At 37.4% G+C, this 15,185-nt stretch overlaps 1 protein-coding gene across 6 annotated transcripts in view; it reads right to left on the bottom strand.

Moving 5' to 3' along the window:
- LOC149250798 (Protein kinase superfamily protein) overlaps positions 1-15,185 on the bottom strand; it is a 351,978-nt gene that overhangs the window by 258,609 nt on the left and 78,184 nt on the right. For all 6 annotated transcript variants that reach the window (XR_016266837.1, XM_089459238.1, XM_089459241.1 and 3 more), the window contains exon 4: positions 2,215-2,295. Coding sequence is in view for 5 of the 6 variants with exons in the window: in XM_089459238.1 (XP_089315364.1) it covers positions 2,215-2,295 (81 nt within the window). In the remaining variant the exon portion in view is untranslated. The remainder of the gene's footprint in view (positions 1-2,214; positions 2,296-15,185) is intronic.

Genomic DNA, 15,185 nt, shown 5'->3' with positions numbered 1-15,185 from the left:
AGGATGAGCAAGGGAAGGCTCAAGCAGCCTATGACCCTTTACAAACAATGAAAAAGGGGTGAAATTTGTCAAAAAGAGAAAAGCTCCTCAAGCTCAAAAGGCCCAACTGACCCCGGCAGTTAGCCCTAGCTTGGCTCCAGAGAAGTCTGCTACATTTGTCATAGAAAAAGAGCATGTTGGTTCCTCTCAACCCACCTCCTAATGAGAGGGCGGGGGCTTGTTGTAGCCAACCTACCCAAAACATCTTGGGACAACCTGATAACTTTTGCTTATTCTAAGTTTATTTGAATTCTTTTGGTGATCCCATTGTCTGCATCGTTCACCTTGTTTTTTATTTGATAAGAACTTATTTAACCTTGCTTTGGATTTGATGACAATATTGCTCATGGCTCTTGCAGCCTTGATAATCATCCTTTGAAATCACGAGATTTGATTTGTTCTGATCTTTGTTGAGGTGACTTTTTTAAATATTTTGTATAACAATACATTTTCAAAAAAAAGGCGAATGCCTATGAATCCAAAAGCATGTTGCAGACATCAGGCACAACCAATCTCGCTCATCAGCTCTTGCAGAGAAATATAAGCACCATGTTTGCATTGAGGATGCGAAGGTCATTCCCAGGGTTCAATCATTTCCACCATAGGAAGCTAAGAGAGGCTATTGAGATTGAGAAACATGCTAGCAATCTCAATAGATGATAAATGGAAATTGAGTAAGAGCTGGATTCCAGCGCTTTTATCTTGATTATTCCCTTCTTCATTTTTATAGGTAATGAGTAATTTCATATATGTATAAACTATTGGTAAAAATTATATTAATATTTTTATTTGTCTATTTATTGATTTATTTATTTATGAAATAGAAATAAGATTAGTTGGTATTTTTATAGGTAATGAGTAATTTCATATATGTATAAACTATTGGTAAAAATTATATTAATATTTTTATGTCTATTTATTGATTTATTTATTTATGAAATAGAAATAAGTTAGTTGGTATTTTTAATTTGTTTTTTATTTGAATCTAGTCATTTTATAATAAAAATGGTTATTATAATAAAAAATTCATATATAATATTTTAATATTAGTAATAAATAATTTCTTGTTGGGTTAAATAATATATATAGAATAATTTAAATATTATTAATAAATAATTATATTTTCATTATTCTATTTATTGATTTATTAGTTTGTATTACTAATATGTTTTTGATTTGACTCTGGTCATATTTTAATATGAGTAATAAATAATTTCTTATTTGGTTAGTCTAACAAGTAATATATATATAATAATTTTAATATTAATAAATAATTAAATGTTTATAATTAACGGCTAATTTTATAACAGCTAGTCTTTTGATTGGAATTTAAAAATAAAAAAATATATTAATTTATTAATTAAATAACTAATTTCCTAACGGCTAGTTTCTAATGGCTAATTCTGGACTCTGATGCATCCTTGCTATTTATTCATTAGGATCTATGGATTTTTTCACCTTTGTCTTGAGGATGAACCACATTAGCTGGTTCGAAACGTCGACCAAATAATACTGATGTGATTAATCCGAAAGACATCCTTACTACATTATGGATCACAAAAGCCTAAGATCTAAAAAGAGAAGTTACTTGCCAAATAGGGAAATGACAACTAGAGATAAGGCAATGAAAGGAAGAAAATATATTAAAAAAGAGCAGAGATATCTCTCCATTGAAAATTTTGAAAGTTTTCAAACTGTAACTGTTATCTCCTTGTTGAAATTTTCAATTATAACAGCAAGTCTCACCACCATGACAAATATTATCTTTAGATTCACTTTAAAGCCCAAAAAGATCTAATCTAACAAAACATATATGATAACTAATTCAACCGAGCCCACTGTTTATAGATCCAAACTTCAAAGATGATTTCTAGCTTCCAGGAATGCTTCCCTCTGACAATCCAACTAGCAAAACAATTGAACCAAAATAAGAGGTCACTATAGGAGCAGGAAGGCACTTTTATAGTTTGCTAAATCAAGGCAGAAAAGATTTGACATCCATACATAAGGGTTGGTAAACTTCTAATATTTATTCCAGATTTACCCAATTAAATGCAAAACTGTGCATAAAAGTCCTCAATCTTAACTATTCCTGCGAAATCAAATTAAGTGAACATGGATATTTTGCTACAGATTGAGATCAATTCAGAAAGAAAAAGAAATATAATGGCTTGCCTGGAGGAATGCATGGGTTGACAGCTCATTTGCAGCCATCACATCAGCTTCTAGTCCACCTGTTAGTCGTCCTGGGTAAGCCTGTCCATAAAGACTCACTATGTGAAATATACATCAAAATTAGCAAAAAACAGGTGTATTACAATTCATGCCTAACATTATAAGTCTCCTTCCAATATGACATTACCATATTTGATTTGGAAATTTCATGAGTATTGTCAAATCTCTTGAATTCCAATCAGGTTAAAGGTATCCAAAAATAAATATGGTGGGATTCATTCCATACTAATCATTACTCTGCTCTACTCTGCAAGGTACATAAATAGGTCCAGTTTAAGTCAGAATTACATTTTCTTGTTTCCTTTCCTTTTTGGGGATTTAACGTAAACACCTAGTACATAATTACAAATTATCCCTAGTTTCTACATAGATTAGAAGCATCCTATGATTAACCAATAGTCAAATCACTAATGTTATGGGGGTTTTATTGCCAAGGCAACATTGATCCAACATGGAATTCCTACCTACAAACACCATGAAGGAGCTATCACATTCATGTAGAAACTGTGACCTAAACATTTCTAAAGTTAGAAAATATGGCTAACAGATGTTCTGAACTAATTTACCTGACCCTGAATTGGAATTATTGCTAACAAACCAATGCAAATTACATTTGTGACGCTTACAACAAGCCATTCAAAATCTATGGAAGGATTGATATATTAAATTATGTGCATACATAGTAAACTTGCAAAGAAAGAGTATACATAATATTATTCAATGTCTCATGAGAGAGACAAACACATATACACAACTAAAATTATGTTAAGACAGCTTAAAAAAAATTTAGACTTTACATGTCTGAACTTGTCTCTTATGATAACATGTGACATTAAGACATTATGTCCTACATCACGTTATTCTCTGATTCTAACACCTAGTAAATACACGATGTGGCTATCAGACTATGTTAAGTCTACCACCCTCAATTTTGTCATATCAAAACAATCACTTGTCCCAAATCACATATTTATATGGACCAAGTGTAGCGCAAAAGATGTATGCAATCCACCTTTGAGTTGTCCAACCAATCAACAACCTGATATTATGATTGTGGAATTCAACCTAGTAGAAATCCCCCAATCTTCTATCCACAATATCAATACCTAAGATCTCATGTATATATCATGTGTCCCTCTTGTTACACCTCATATTGTATGACACCCTGTACTTGTGATTTTCATCACCCATATCCTTAGATCTTCCTGTGCTCATCCCTCAGTGACGTTTAGGTAGCATAAATTTTGAACATGATGAACCAGCATTGGTTGACCCTTTTGAATTTGATTATTGTGACGAGCAGCCTAGTTGTTGATATCTTGTCCTCCAACCATCTTCTTCATCATGCCACTCCTAGCATGTCCCTAAGGGAATCAATGAGTTTTATGTCTGAGATAGTTATTGGGCATGTTGTCGCCCAAACTGTATAGGCAAGACACGACAACGCTCAGGGCGGGGGTTGTCACTCTCATCCCTGCCCTATACATTCTAGTTGTCTCCCTACAACAATGTAGAACCCAAATTTTGAATTATAACCAGACAGTAAATTTGAACTGGAATTTAACCATTAAATGCTGAAGAATACCTGGAAATCAATTTGGAGACGTTTATTGTCTGTTGTTGCTCCCACTCCTACGACCAAATTGACCGTTACCTCCTAGCCTATTTGGGATCAACCTGTTCATTTCCTAGACCCAAAAGACTTTGAATTGGAGGTCTTCTGGGCCCCATGTCCAAAACCCCAAGAACAATTGCTCAAGACTCTGTGTTTCTTTCCATTTCTCCCACAGTTCATAAATAAAACTCTCATTGTGTGCCTTTCTTCCCTTTTTTCATGGTCTCCTCGACTCCTTTATATGCTCCAAACTCCACCGTCTGAAAAACCCATCACCGTCTTCTCTTTTGCTCTGTTGTTCGTCCCGTACTTTCTAGAACCCTCCTTTATTTTTTAGTAGAGACGGTTATATTAATGTGATGGAGCATTAGATGTAATTGTATTGTTAGTTGATGAGCTGATATATTTCAATTTATTTAATTTGTACTTAAAATAAATTACTTCATTTAAAATTTAAGTAAATCACTTTAATTATAAATTAAATAAAGTACCTTATTTGTATATTAAATAAATTACTTTATTTATTTTTATTAATTTAAATTATAAATTGAACAAATTTTGTTCCTAATTCATTGTTATTATTTTTTTTTATAAATGCGTTAATCAGATATATATATATATATATAGGTGGTATACATATCAAGTACCTCACTTGATGTATTCATTATATTCTTGGTGAGTTAGGGATTTACTTTGATAATCAATTCATTACCCAAAACTTCGACATTTTCCAATATTAGCCAGTATGTATACTAGTGCAGTACATACGACGCATGCATCTACAGCTATCATATGAATGCATCGTGTGCATGCTAATATTCTTGTGTTCCCTATAATAAGCGATGGGTCATTACATACACCCTTCTTTTAGAAAACTTTGTTCCGAAGTTAAAGTTTATATAGTATATTAGTAATCGTTTAGCAATTAGTATAATCATGTAAGAATTGTGTTTCATAATTGAATTTTTGTTTAACGAGAGGGCACTTTAAAATTTGCGTTTTGAACATTTATAATTTTACAACCTTAATAGTCATACTCTGCCCCAATCGGATTCCCAAACTATTCTAGAATCATCCTATCCTTCCTAATCTCTTATGCTCCCATCCTATCCGTCTTCTACTGGAGTATGTCATGGCATTAGCTATACTGATCTAACCATTCATAAACCTCAAGGGTGACAGCATTGATTATATCGACCTGGTTTCCTAGTAGGCATCTGGCAGTCATCATCACACGTCTGAAGAAGCGTGACTCGCACAGTCCTCCCATAACTCTAGGTTTTTGGAGGAAAAACGGTGGACAACACCTCCACCACTCCTAGTAGGACCAAGGTCAACACCCTATCATGGAATCTCATTGAGCTTCAATTGTTCTTGGAGTTTTGTCATCACATGGTTGGTTTGGTAACGATACTATCTACAATGTAAACACTTGTCCACACATTATAACATATGCATCAATACATTTAAAGCAAATTATATTCAAATAACAGTTTATGTGCATTCCAAATATGTTGCTATCTACAATATTGATCTTTGAGTTCATATAATATATTTGGCTATGTTTAGTCAATGCAATTGTAACTTCGTTGTCATATTACGTAGTTGTGAGAATTCTGAAACCTAGAATCCTACTGCAGAAACTGATTTAGTTTAATCTATTTGTTAAATGAATTGAACAAATTATTTATTGTGTTCCACGGTAAATATCAAAACTAATACACTGCAGCCTTCACAAATAAAATACCACGGAAGAAATAAAAATGTTGGAAGAATAGATGCACACACACACAAATACACAATTATTTTTGGACTAAGTCCCCAGATGTGAAAATTCTATCACTGCACCAACTGATTTATTTTTCCTACTTATTTATGAAATTACTTCAATAAACATTAAAATAAATATCGTTGCAGATATCACATCATAATACAGAAATAAACATATGCACAAGTATTAACACATTGACACAAATATTTTGGACAACAGTTCCCAGAAAAACCCAATGTGGGAAAATGGTGCAGCAAGGGAGGATTTTATTATTCAGCAATTCTTCAGTACAACATGGTGCCAAACTGGCTTACCCACAGAGAGAAATAATTCTCCAGCACTTCTCCCAATCCCAGCGTCAGCCCGGCTGACCTCTGCATGGCTCTCAAACCCTCTACGTCAGCCCCTGCTTGACTGCGTTAGCCCTGGGCCTCTCTGCATCACCCACGCAGGCCCAGCTAGCGACTGTACAGTCTGTTGCTGCCTCTGCGTCTGCCTGAAAAGCCCTATGTCTACTTCTCATGCCTCAGTGCTGATCTCCAGTGGTTGATCCCGCCTCTCTGCTCCGTACTTGCTGCCTCCTGACTGCTCACCAAACCACTGGTTCAATTTCTTAGCTAACCCTACTCCAGAAATTGAACTAACTGGTCTCCCTCAGTATGTTCTCCAAGTGACCCTCAAGCCTCCTCTTATACTTTTCTCGTTGACAAATCAACAGCCAAAATTATGTCCATAATCAACGGCTAAAATTAAATCTGGCTTGATCCATGACTTTTGACCCTTCTAACACAGTTTTATATTAATTCACATTAATATTTTATTTTCCTTAAGTTTATACTTAGGGACTCCATTAAAAATATTAATTATTTTAATATCTCCCAAACTGTTTAGAATCTGCCCAAACCCTTTCTGAGTATTGGAGATCTCATGTGCCTTAGCCTCTCCACCAATTTTCGTGGCTAGAGCACATCCAATGCTACCCCAAATCAACACCAGAAAAACCCAACTTGGAAAAATTGATGCATCAGCTGAGGATTTTAATATTATACAGTAGTAAATCTGAGTACAAAACTATGGATGCGCAAATCTAGCAATCCATACAGAGAAATGACTAACAATAAGTCTAGTGAGAAAAATCTCACTCCCACAGGTGATCCAACACTGACCTTGGCTCAAGAAGAGTTGCTCTCTGCTACCTCTGCGCAGTCCCTGCGTCAATGTACACAGTACTGCGTCCCACAACTCAGAACTGCTTCCCTATCGTTATTTGATCAACTATTGTCTGGAAGATGGACCCTTCTGGCCTCAGATCTCTCTCTTCGACTTCTAGCACTGAATCACTGCTTCTCCCCAGTAGAATACGAAATCCCCTCTGAAGCACTGTGTTGCCTTTGTGTGGCTCTACACTGCCTCTCTATGGCACTCACTGCCTCTCTACAATGCACTCACCGGAACAGGAAAATCTTCCTTTGGCCTTACTATCCCTGCCCCTCTCTCACTGCTTCGAGCTCACTAGCTCTCTCTCTCTGGCAACTCAGCACTGTTACTTTGGAGTTCAATCAGCCAATGAAATCGAACTGCTGGTGTCTGATGTGTGTTCTCCAAGCCCCATTTGGTGTCTGATGTGTGTTCTCCAAGCCAAATTGAGTTTCTTCTTATAATATCTCGTTGAGACATCAACAGCCATGATTAAAACTTAATTCGATGGCTAAGATTTACTAGAACTTGATCCATGTCTTTTTCTAGAAGATTCTCACCATGACTTAATTGATACCCTTTAATTAATCAGATTTCCTAAATTTAGACTTAAGAAACATTTAAAAAATGATTAATTATTTTAATTAAGTCATCTCTAGGTGGAATTTTCACAAACAATTTTTGGGTTTTGAAGAATACATGTATTCTAGCCTTTCCACCAAATTTCGTGGCTAGAACACATCTAGTGCTACAAAAACTAACAGTAGTCAAGTTTAGTCATTCTTTTATTTCCATCTTATCAAAAGAAAATTAGAGATATCACATTTATAACATAATTCATAATTCATATTAGTATCATGTACCAACAATGTTAAGCAATAAATATGCTTCATATTGGTATCCATGTATCAACAATGTTAAGAAAATAACATATTTCATATCAGTGTCCATGTATTGACAATGTTAAGCAAATAACATATTTAATACCTGTATCCATGTACCAACAATGTTAAGCAAATAATTTGAAAGTAGTCTTAGGCATAATCCTTCATAGTTATAGAATAGTTCAAAATAATAGTATCTCACCAAATGTAATGTCCCTTCCTAAATTATTTTGGAACATGATTAATCTCTACATTTTGGGGCCAATTTTGGAGGAGATGGGGCCCATTCGATTTTATTAGGAGGCTTAGACATTAGTAGTAAGTTATTTTTGGTTTTGTTAAGTAACATGTGGGGGCCACCCACACTAGGAAAATACGCACTCCCTAGTTCGAATTGCATGAGAGGGGAAGTCGATGGTTAAGTGAGGGACCCACGAAGGAGGGAAAATGGAGGGAAAAGTGCTCCATGAAATCTATATAAGGAAGGCAACACTCCTCATTCGAGCATCTTTGGCATATTGAATTTTTTCTTGGTTGCTCAAGCTTCTTAGCCAGGTCACTTGTTGTTTAGCAAGAGTTCTTCAAGCACGGAACTCACACTTTCTTTGGGGGGCTTCGAGTGCCACCCTAGAGAGGATTCATCCACATTCTTTCGAAAGAGATTTTCAGTGTGGTTTCCAGCAGTTGTATTTAGCATCTCCAGGTGGTGCATATTTCTGGAGGACGTAGTGGGAGAAGCCGAGTTGTGATTTTGACGTTCTTCAGAGGAGCTTTGGCCGGGAGAAATTTCGGAAGGGAGGCTCTGGTGTTTTGCTGCCATTTGGGTGAGTTTTTGGGTTGGAGGAGAGAGCTACTATTCAGTGGGATTTTCGCACTTCCTGGGCCAGTGCAGAGGGAGGATATTGGGCACACGTGGGAGGTGGAGACTCAACTATTGAGGTTGATCCTTGTCGGGAGAGACAAGGGAAACATTAGTGGAGGTGATTGCTACTTTTCTAGAGTATTTGAGGAGGATTTTGTTGGTGCATTGGCAGGCAGTGTGCTTCAACAGTCTTGGAGGGAGTAGGGCCTTTTGGGGGTTGATTTTGGGAGGTCAAAACCAGACCAAACCATTTCTTGGAGGGCGTAGGGCCTTTTGGGGGTTGATTTTGGGAGGTCAAAACCAAACCAAACCATTTTTGGGTTTTGGTGGGTTTTGGTCAAGGAGCTTGAGGTTAATTTTGCAGCATTTTCTGAGCACTGGAGGTGGGGTTTCTAGCAGTTCCTTTCCAGCAGACAATGCAGATTTTCTAGGCAACGCAGAGCATTTGTTATCAGCATTTGGGCTTATTGTTTTATCACCTGGGCTTTGTCACGCTTGCCATTGAGGCAAGCCTAGGTGCACTTCTTCCATACTATTGTACTTGCTCCATTTGATTAATAAAATGGCTCAGTTGGTTCTTACTTCTGGAGTTTTTATGAGTATTTGTTAAATGTTTGAAATTTCTGGTGTTGTATTTGTTTTTTCTTTACATATCATTGTTTATCCAAGTTTGGAACATTACACCAAAATAAGGTAAATATATACAATAAGATTTTAAGTGCTTCAAAATCAAAACAAGTTGGGGTATTTTTGGCATATGGCCTCTGTGTCTTCCAAGTAGTCGATCTGCGACTATACTTGTCCCACTAGATCTTAACTAGGTCTACTAGGTGGTCCCTAAGCTTTCGAACCCTACATTCCAGTATACGTAATGGTTCGACTGAAATGGTTCCCTCGTCTAATCCCTGCAGTTCCTTCCATTGAAGGTTATGCAATTTGTCAACTATATAATGTCTTAATACAGATATATGAAAAACATTATAAACTTTATGTAAGTGGGGTGGCAGTACAAGACGATAAGCGACAGGTCCAACCTTTTCTAGAATTTTGAATGGCCCAATAAACCGGGGCGACAATTTTGTTCCTTTTCCAAAAAAAATGGTGCTTTTGTTTGGTCTCATGTGGATAAAATCTTGATCCCCTACTTCATAATTCCTATTTGTCCTATGAGCATCAGCATAATTTTTTGTCTACCTTGTGCTTCTTTTAATAGTTGCTTAATTTGTTTTACTTGTTCCTCCATCTCTTAAATTAATTTTGAACTCACTATTACTCGATCCTCTAAATTGTCCCAACTTAATTGTATTCTGCAAGGTCTACAGGTAAAATGCTTCAAATGGAGGCATTCTGATTGAATTGTGGTAGTTGTTATTGTATGCAGATTCAACCAAGGGTAAATATTTTTCCTAGTGTGTTTATTGGCCCATATACATTCTCAACATATTTTCTATTACTTGGTTCACTCTTTCTGTCTACCCATCAGTCTCAGGGTGATATGTTGTACTTAAATTTAGTTGAGTTCCTAAAGCTGATTGCATACAAGTCCAGAATCTTGAAGTGAATCGAGTATCCCTATCTGATATGATCTTCTTAGGAACTCCATGAAATCTAATGATTTCATTTATAAATACCTGAGCTATGTCAGCAACCTCATAAGTATCTTTTACAGGAATAAAGTGAGCACTTTTCGTTAGTTTATCTACCACGACCAGAATGGCATTGTGCCTTTGTGGGGTAAGAGGTAGCTCCACGATAAAATCCATAGAAATCACTTCCCATTTAGTCATAGGAATGTCATGAGGTTGCAGGAGACCCACTGGGTGACAATGGTCAGCCTTCACTTGCTGACATTCAAGATATTTTGCAACGAATTCGACAATATCGCGCTTCATGCCTGCCCAAAAGAAGAGTTTCTTTATATCAGCATACATCTTCTTTACACCAGGATGCGCACAATACAGTGCTCTGTGGGCTTCCTTAAGGATGGTATTTCGGATATCTCCATTATCAGGAATATATATCTTGCCATGGAATCATAGCAATTCATCATCCTTTAGTTCATATCCCTTAGACATAGGTTCTTTTGGACCTTTACTATCAAGCCTAGATCTTACTTTTAAATACTAGCTATCTTCTAAGAGATGTTCTCGCACTCACTCTCGCAAGTCAAGGACACATTCAACTACCTATGTTATTGACGATGGCCCCCACATTTTGACCATGGCCTGATTCGGGGGTTTAATCCATACACAAAACACTCAACTTGTCGTTCATCAATATCAAGATAAGGAACATATTTTACAAGTTTTATAAACCTCATCTCATATTCCTCCACTATTTTGTTACCTTGGACTAACATATGAAAGGCTCCAATTTGCTTCTCTCAGAAGTAAGGTGGCAAGTACTTTGCGTGAAAATTTTCTTCGAACAACTCTCAAGGAACGTTGTCCGATGTGAGATGCAACTATTTTTCTATATTTCCCCACTAAATCAAAACACTTCCTCTTAGCTGGAATATAGCAATCTTTGTCTTGGAGGTAGAGGCATATTCCCTTAGCGGAAAACACCTTGGCATACGCTCCAACCATGCTTCAGCACACTCTCCGACTCGCCCTCCTTAGAATTCTAGGAGTTTAATATTTTGCAACTCCCTAGAAATATATTCATGAGGTTTTCTATGATCTGACCCTTTAGATCCCTCTGGGTTTCCTTCTTCAAGGTGAGGTCGCTCTTCCTTAGTACTAGTTGTCGGCGACCTTGTTAATTTATGCAACTAGGGTCAAATTCTACCTTGGATATCTCAGATGGAAGAGATGATGATTGCATTGAATTCCTCTTTTCGAGAGGACCAAAATCGACCTAAAGATCACCTCATTTGGACAAGTAGAAGTTGGTTTTTGAATTTATGAACCCACTCATGTACATTGGATTAGGTCGACCCTATACACATGTACAATTGGTCAGGTCGGTATTAACATCAAGTGGACCCTCATAAAAGCCTATAAATACAAGAGTCCTCAAGCTCAATTAATCATTTCGAAATTTATGGAAGAACATGTTGTTTTGAAACCAACGTTTCGGACTAACTAAGTGAGTCCATCATCAAGGCTGTCAACTGCAAGTTTGAGAAGAGAGAGCGTGCTTGATCGTTAATAGTTTAATGATAAGAATATTATTGTCGGCTTCTCTTTTTTTTATTTATTTATAATTGCTTAATTTTTAATGATTAATTTAAGTCTGTTTTAATTTATTAATCAGAATTATATGTAAAGGTATAGTATATTCTTAATGTTTTTTTTTTTTTCGTTAAAACTATGCTATTTCTATTATTTACATTAACAGGAGAGAACAGTTACAGCCAGGAGTACATGTCGCCAGAGGCCAGGGATGACACTCTGGATTGATAGTGCTCACAAAAAACTACCCGCGCAGGGGCATCCTCATCGATACTGAACGCCCACGCAGGGGCAACACCATTGAGACCAAATACCCATGCAAGGGCACCATGATTGAGACTGGTAACCCACGCAGGGGCTGTAGAGTTTTGGAGAACAGAAAAAGCAAAATTATCTATCCCACGCGGGGGCGAAAGAGAGAAAAGGAAGTTCTTCATCAATATCCCTCGCGAGGGCGTGGTCAAGCACAGAACTACGTAATTATCAAGCCAAACGGAGACATTCACGACATACATTGAGCACTTGTGATAAGAGTAACAATTTACAAAAAAACCTGAGCATTGTCTGAGGGCAAGAGCTTGGTTGCGCCGGCGCCTATTCATCCGAATCTTCCTCATAAACCCAGTACTCGCCTTCCGGGGGAGGTCCCCAATCAACCTTGGCCTTGCCTGAAGCGGGCGCCGGTTGAGACGATGGTGGAACGACCCCTGGCTCAGGTTGTGCCTCTGCCTTTTCCTCAGCAGCCCTGGAGCTTTCAGCAAGATGAATTTGGGCGCTGGGTTGCTCCCCAACCTCCTCTTTCGGTTCCTCCAAGAATAGGACCGAGACATGAGCTTTAATGTTGGAATTGCCCTGGGCGCTGCTGAAGGAGAATACCGCTGTACCAAATGCAGGTAGCGGGGCAGCGCTCGAATCCGGAGTCCTGGCGTCCATGAATTGCTACGACTGAATGGGGTTTGCTTTAGCCACCTGGTGGCACAGACAACTGCAGCAGCTTGAAGGTGGATTGGCAACCGGGGGGCGTGAAGTTCCACCTCTTCCAGTGCCTCGACGGCTAATGAGCCTCTGTCTTGGCGGCACCATGTTTTCCTTGATGTCCGATGAGCGCAACAGAGCAGGGGAGAAGGATAAGGAGGGTGTGAAACCACCTTCACCCACTCTTGCTGCCCTGTGTCCACCTCCAATTGCCAAAGGGAGTTCTTGAGCCTGTGCTCGGAGACCTGACGCCCAGAAACCCAATTCCACAATTCGAACTTGATCCGATGCATAACATTCCCAATTCTTAACATACTTATGCTGCTCTGGTTTGCCTCGATCCTGGTATGCCATAACTCCCCTCTGAAACAGTTAATGGAGCTCAGACCCGGCAATGAATTGTCGTCCTCTCGCGCCTCTGCTCTCACGCTTGCCATCCAGGGCGGCGGAGTGCAGTTAATGACCCTTTCAAGCTTGAGGCCGCCCATGCTTACCAGGTGGCGCGCCGTCCTTCTCCTTCGTGGCACCCGCATCCGGGTAGTATATTCTTAATGTTATATATATGTGTGTCGTTTAATGATGAGTTTTAATGTTTTTATTTATTTAATTTAATTAATTTATTTATTTATTTATTTATTTGTTAAATATTTAAAGGTTTGATGTTTGATGTTTAGTTTGAAAAAACACTATGGTTTTTTTTTTTTTTATGTTTAATGTAGGTTATTATATGTCGGTTATTTTTAATTTTATTTATTAATATTGTTTATAGGTTATTTATTAACGTTTAATGTAGGCTTATATATGTGGGTTATTTTTAATATTATGTAGGTTTTATTTATGTAGGTTATTATTAGGTAAGAGTATTAAAAAGAGTGAACTAGAAAAGAATAGGGTCTTGTTATAGGATTAGGATAGTATTAATGTTAATATATGAATGTTTAAAAATAACTAATTATATTTTATTTAGTTCTCAGGGAGGGTTTCCATGAACTACTTAGTTTAAGACCATCATCTATATCCATGTTGTTTGATGATTTCTTTATTTCAATGGCTTCTTTCACCTTTCTTTTTAGATAATGGTCTTCTTTGTGAATTAATTTAGCATGTTCTTTTAGCCTTATGCCCACTAATCTCCTTGTTTCACCTATATATACCTTTCCACATGAACATGGGATAGAGTATACTCCTTTGTGATTTTTCGGGTCAATTGAATCTTTGGCAGAATCAAGCATGTTTTTTATGGTGTTAGGGGGAGTGAATGCAACCATGATGTTATGCTTGGTAAGAATTCTAGCAATTTTGTCGGTGGTTCCTTTTATATAGGGTAAGGAGATTTTAGGGTTTTCTGAGGGATTTCTTTTTTGAGTTTTGTTTGTGGAATTTTTAATAGTTTTTTGGATTATGTTTTCTTGATAACCATTATTTTTTAATACTTTGAAGAGGTGGTTAAGTTCTTCCTCTAAGTGTTCGGGGTCACAGATTCTAGATGCTCTAGTAACTAGGGTTTTAATGACACCTACTTTTTGTTTTGGATGGTGGTGGGAATTTGAGTGCAGATATTTGTCGGTGTGAGTCTGTTTTCTGAAAACTTGGTGGCTCAGTTTACCATTTTTCTTGGTGAGGAGGACGTCTAAGAAAGGGAGTTGGTTGTCCTTTTCAATTTCAATTGTGAATTTAATGTGTTTAGAGAGGTTGTTGATGTGAGTTAAGAACTCATTAAGTTTATCCATACCATGGCTCCATTTAGTGAATATGTCGTCTACATATCTTTTCCATTCTTCAGGGGTGAAAGGGAAAGAATTAAGGGCAATTTGTTCAAAGTGTTCCATATATAGGTTGGCAATTATTGGAGATAAAGGAGAGCCCATGGCAACTCCATGAGTTTGCTCATAGATTTTTCCTTTGAAGCTGAAATATGAAGACTTAAGGCAAATTCTGATGAGGTCCACCGTTTCAGGGTCTGTGATTTTCTTTAATACTTCAATGGCCTCATCAACCGGAATCATAGTGTAGAGGGATACTATGTCAAAGCTTACAAGGAGGTCATTGTCATTAATTTCAAGGTTTTTAATCCATTCTATGAAAGAAGAGGAATCTTTAATATAAGAGGGGGTGTTACCATACAGAGGCCGAAGTTTTTTGGCAAGGTATTTGGCTAACCAATAGGTGGGAAATCCTATATGGCACAGTGGAGGATCACCTATTTAGAGCAGCGCAACAAGCACTTGGAGGATGAGCAAACTCTTGATGAGTTGTGGAGGATTCGTAGTGACCGCAACTTGAATCGAAGAAGACCCGGTGATTTAGTACCCGTTGAGCGGGAGTCTATGCTTATCCGGCTCAATGCTCATTTGGAGAGGTTGCTGGCTAAGGCCAACCAAGATAAGAACTTGCTCAGGAACATGAAGAATCATTATTGGGCACGGATGCA

Source organism: Pinus tabuliformis, chromosome 7, assembly GCF_031772625.1.
Source record: "Pinus tabuliformis cultivar Carrire ecotype Pingquan chromosome 7, CPIR1, whole genome shotgun sequence".
Classification (NCBI taxonomy): domain Eukaryota; kingdom Viridiplantae; phylum Streptophyta; class Pinopsida; order Pinales; family Pinaceae; genus Pinus; species Pinus tabuliformis.
The sequence above is the reverse complement of the archived record's forward strand: the minus strand, read 5'-3'. Positions and strand labels throughout refer to the sequence as shown.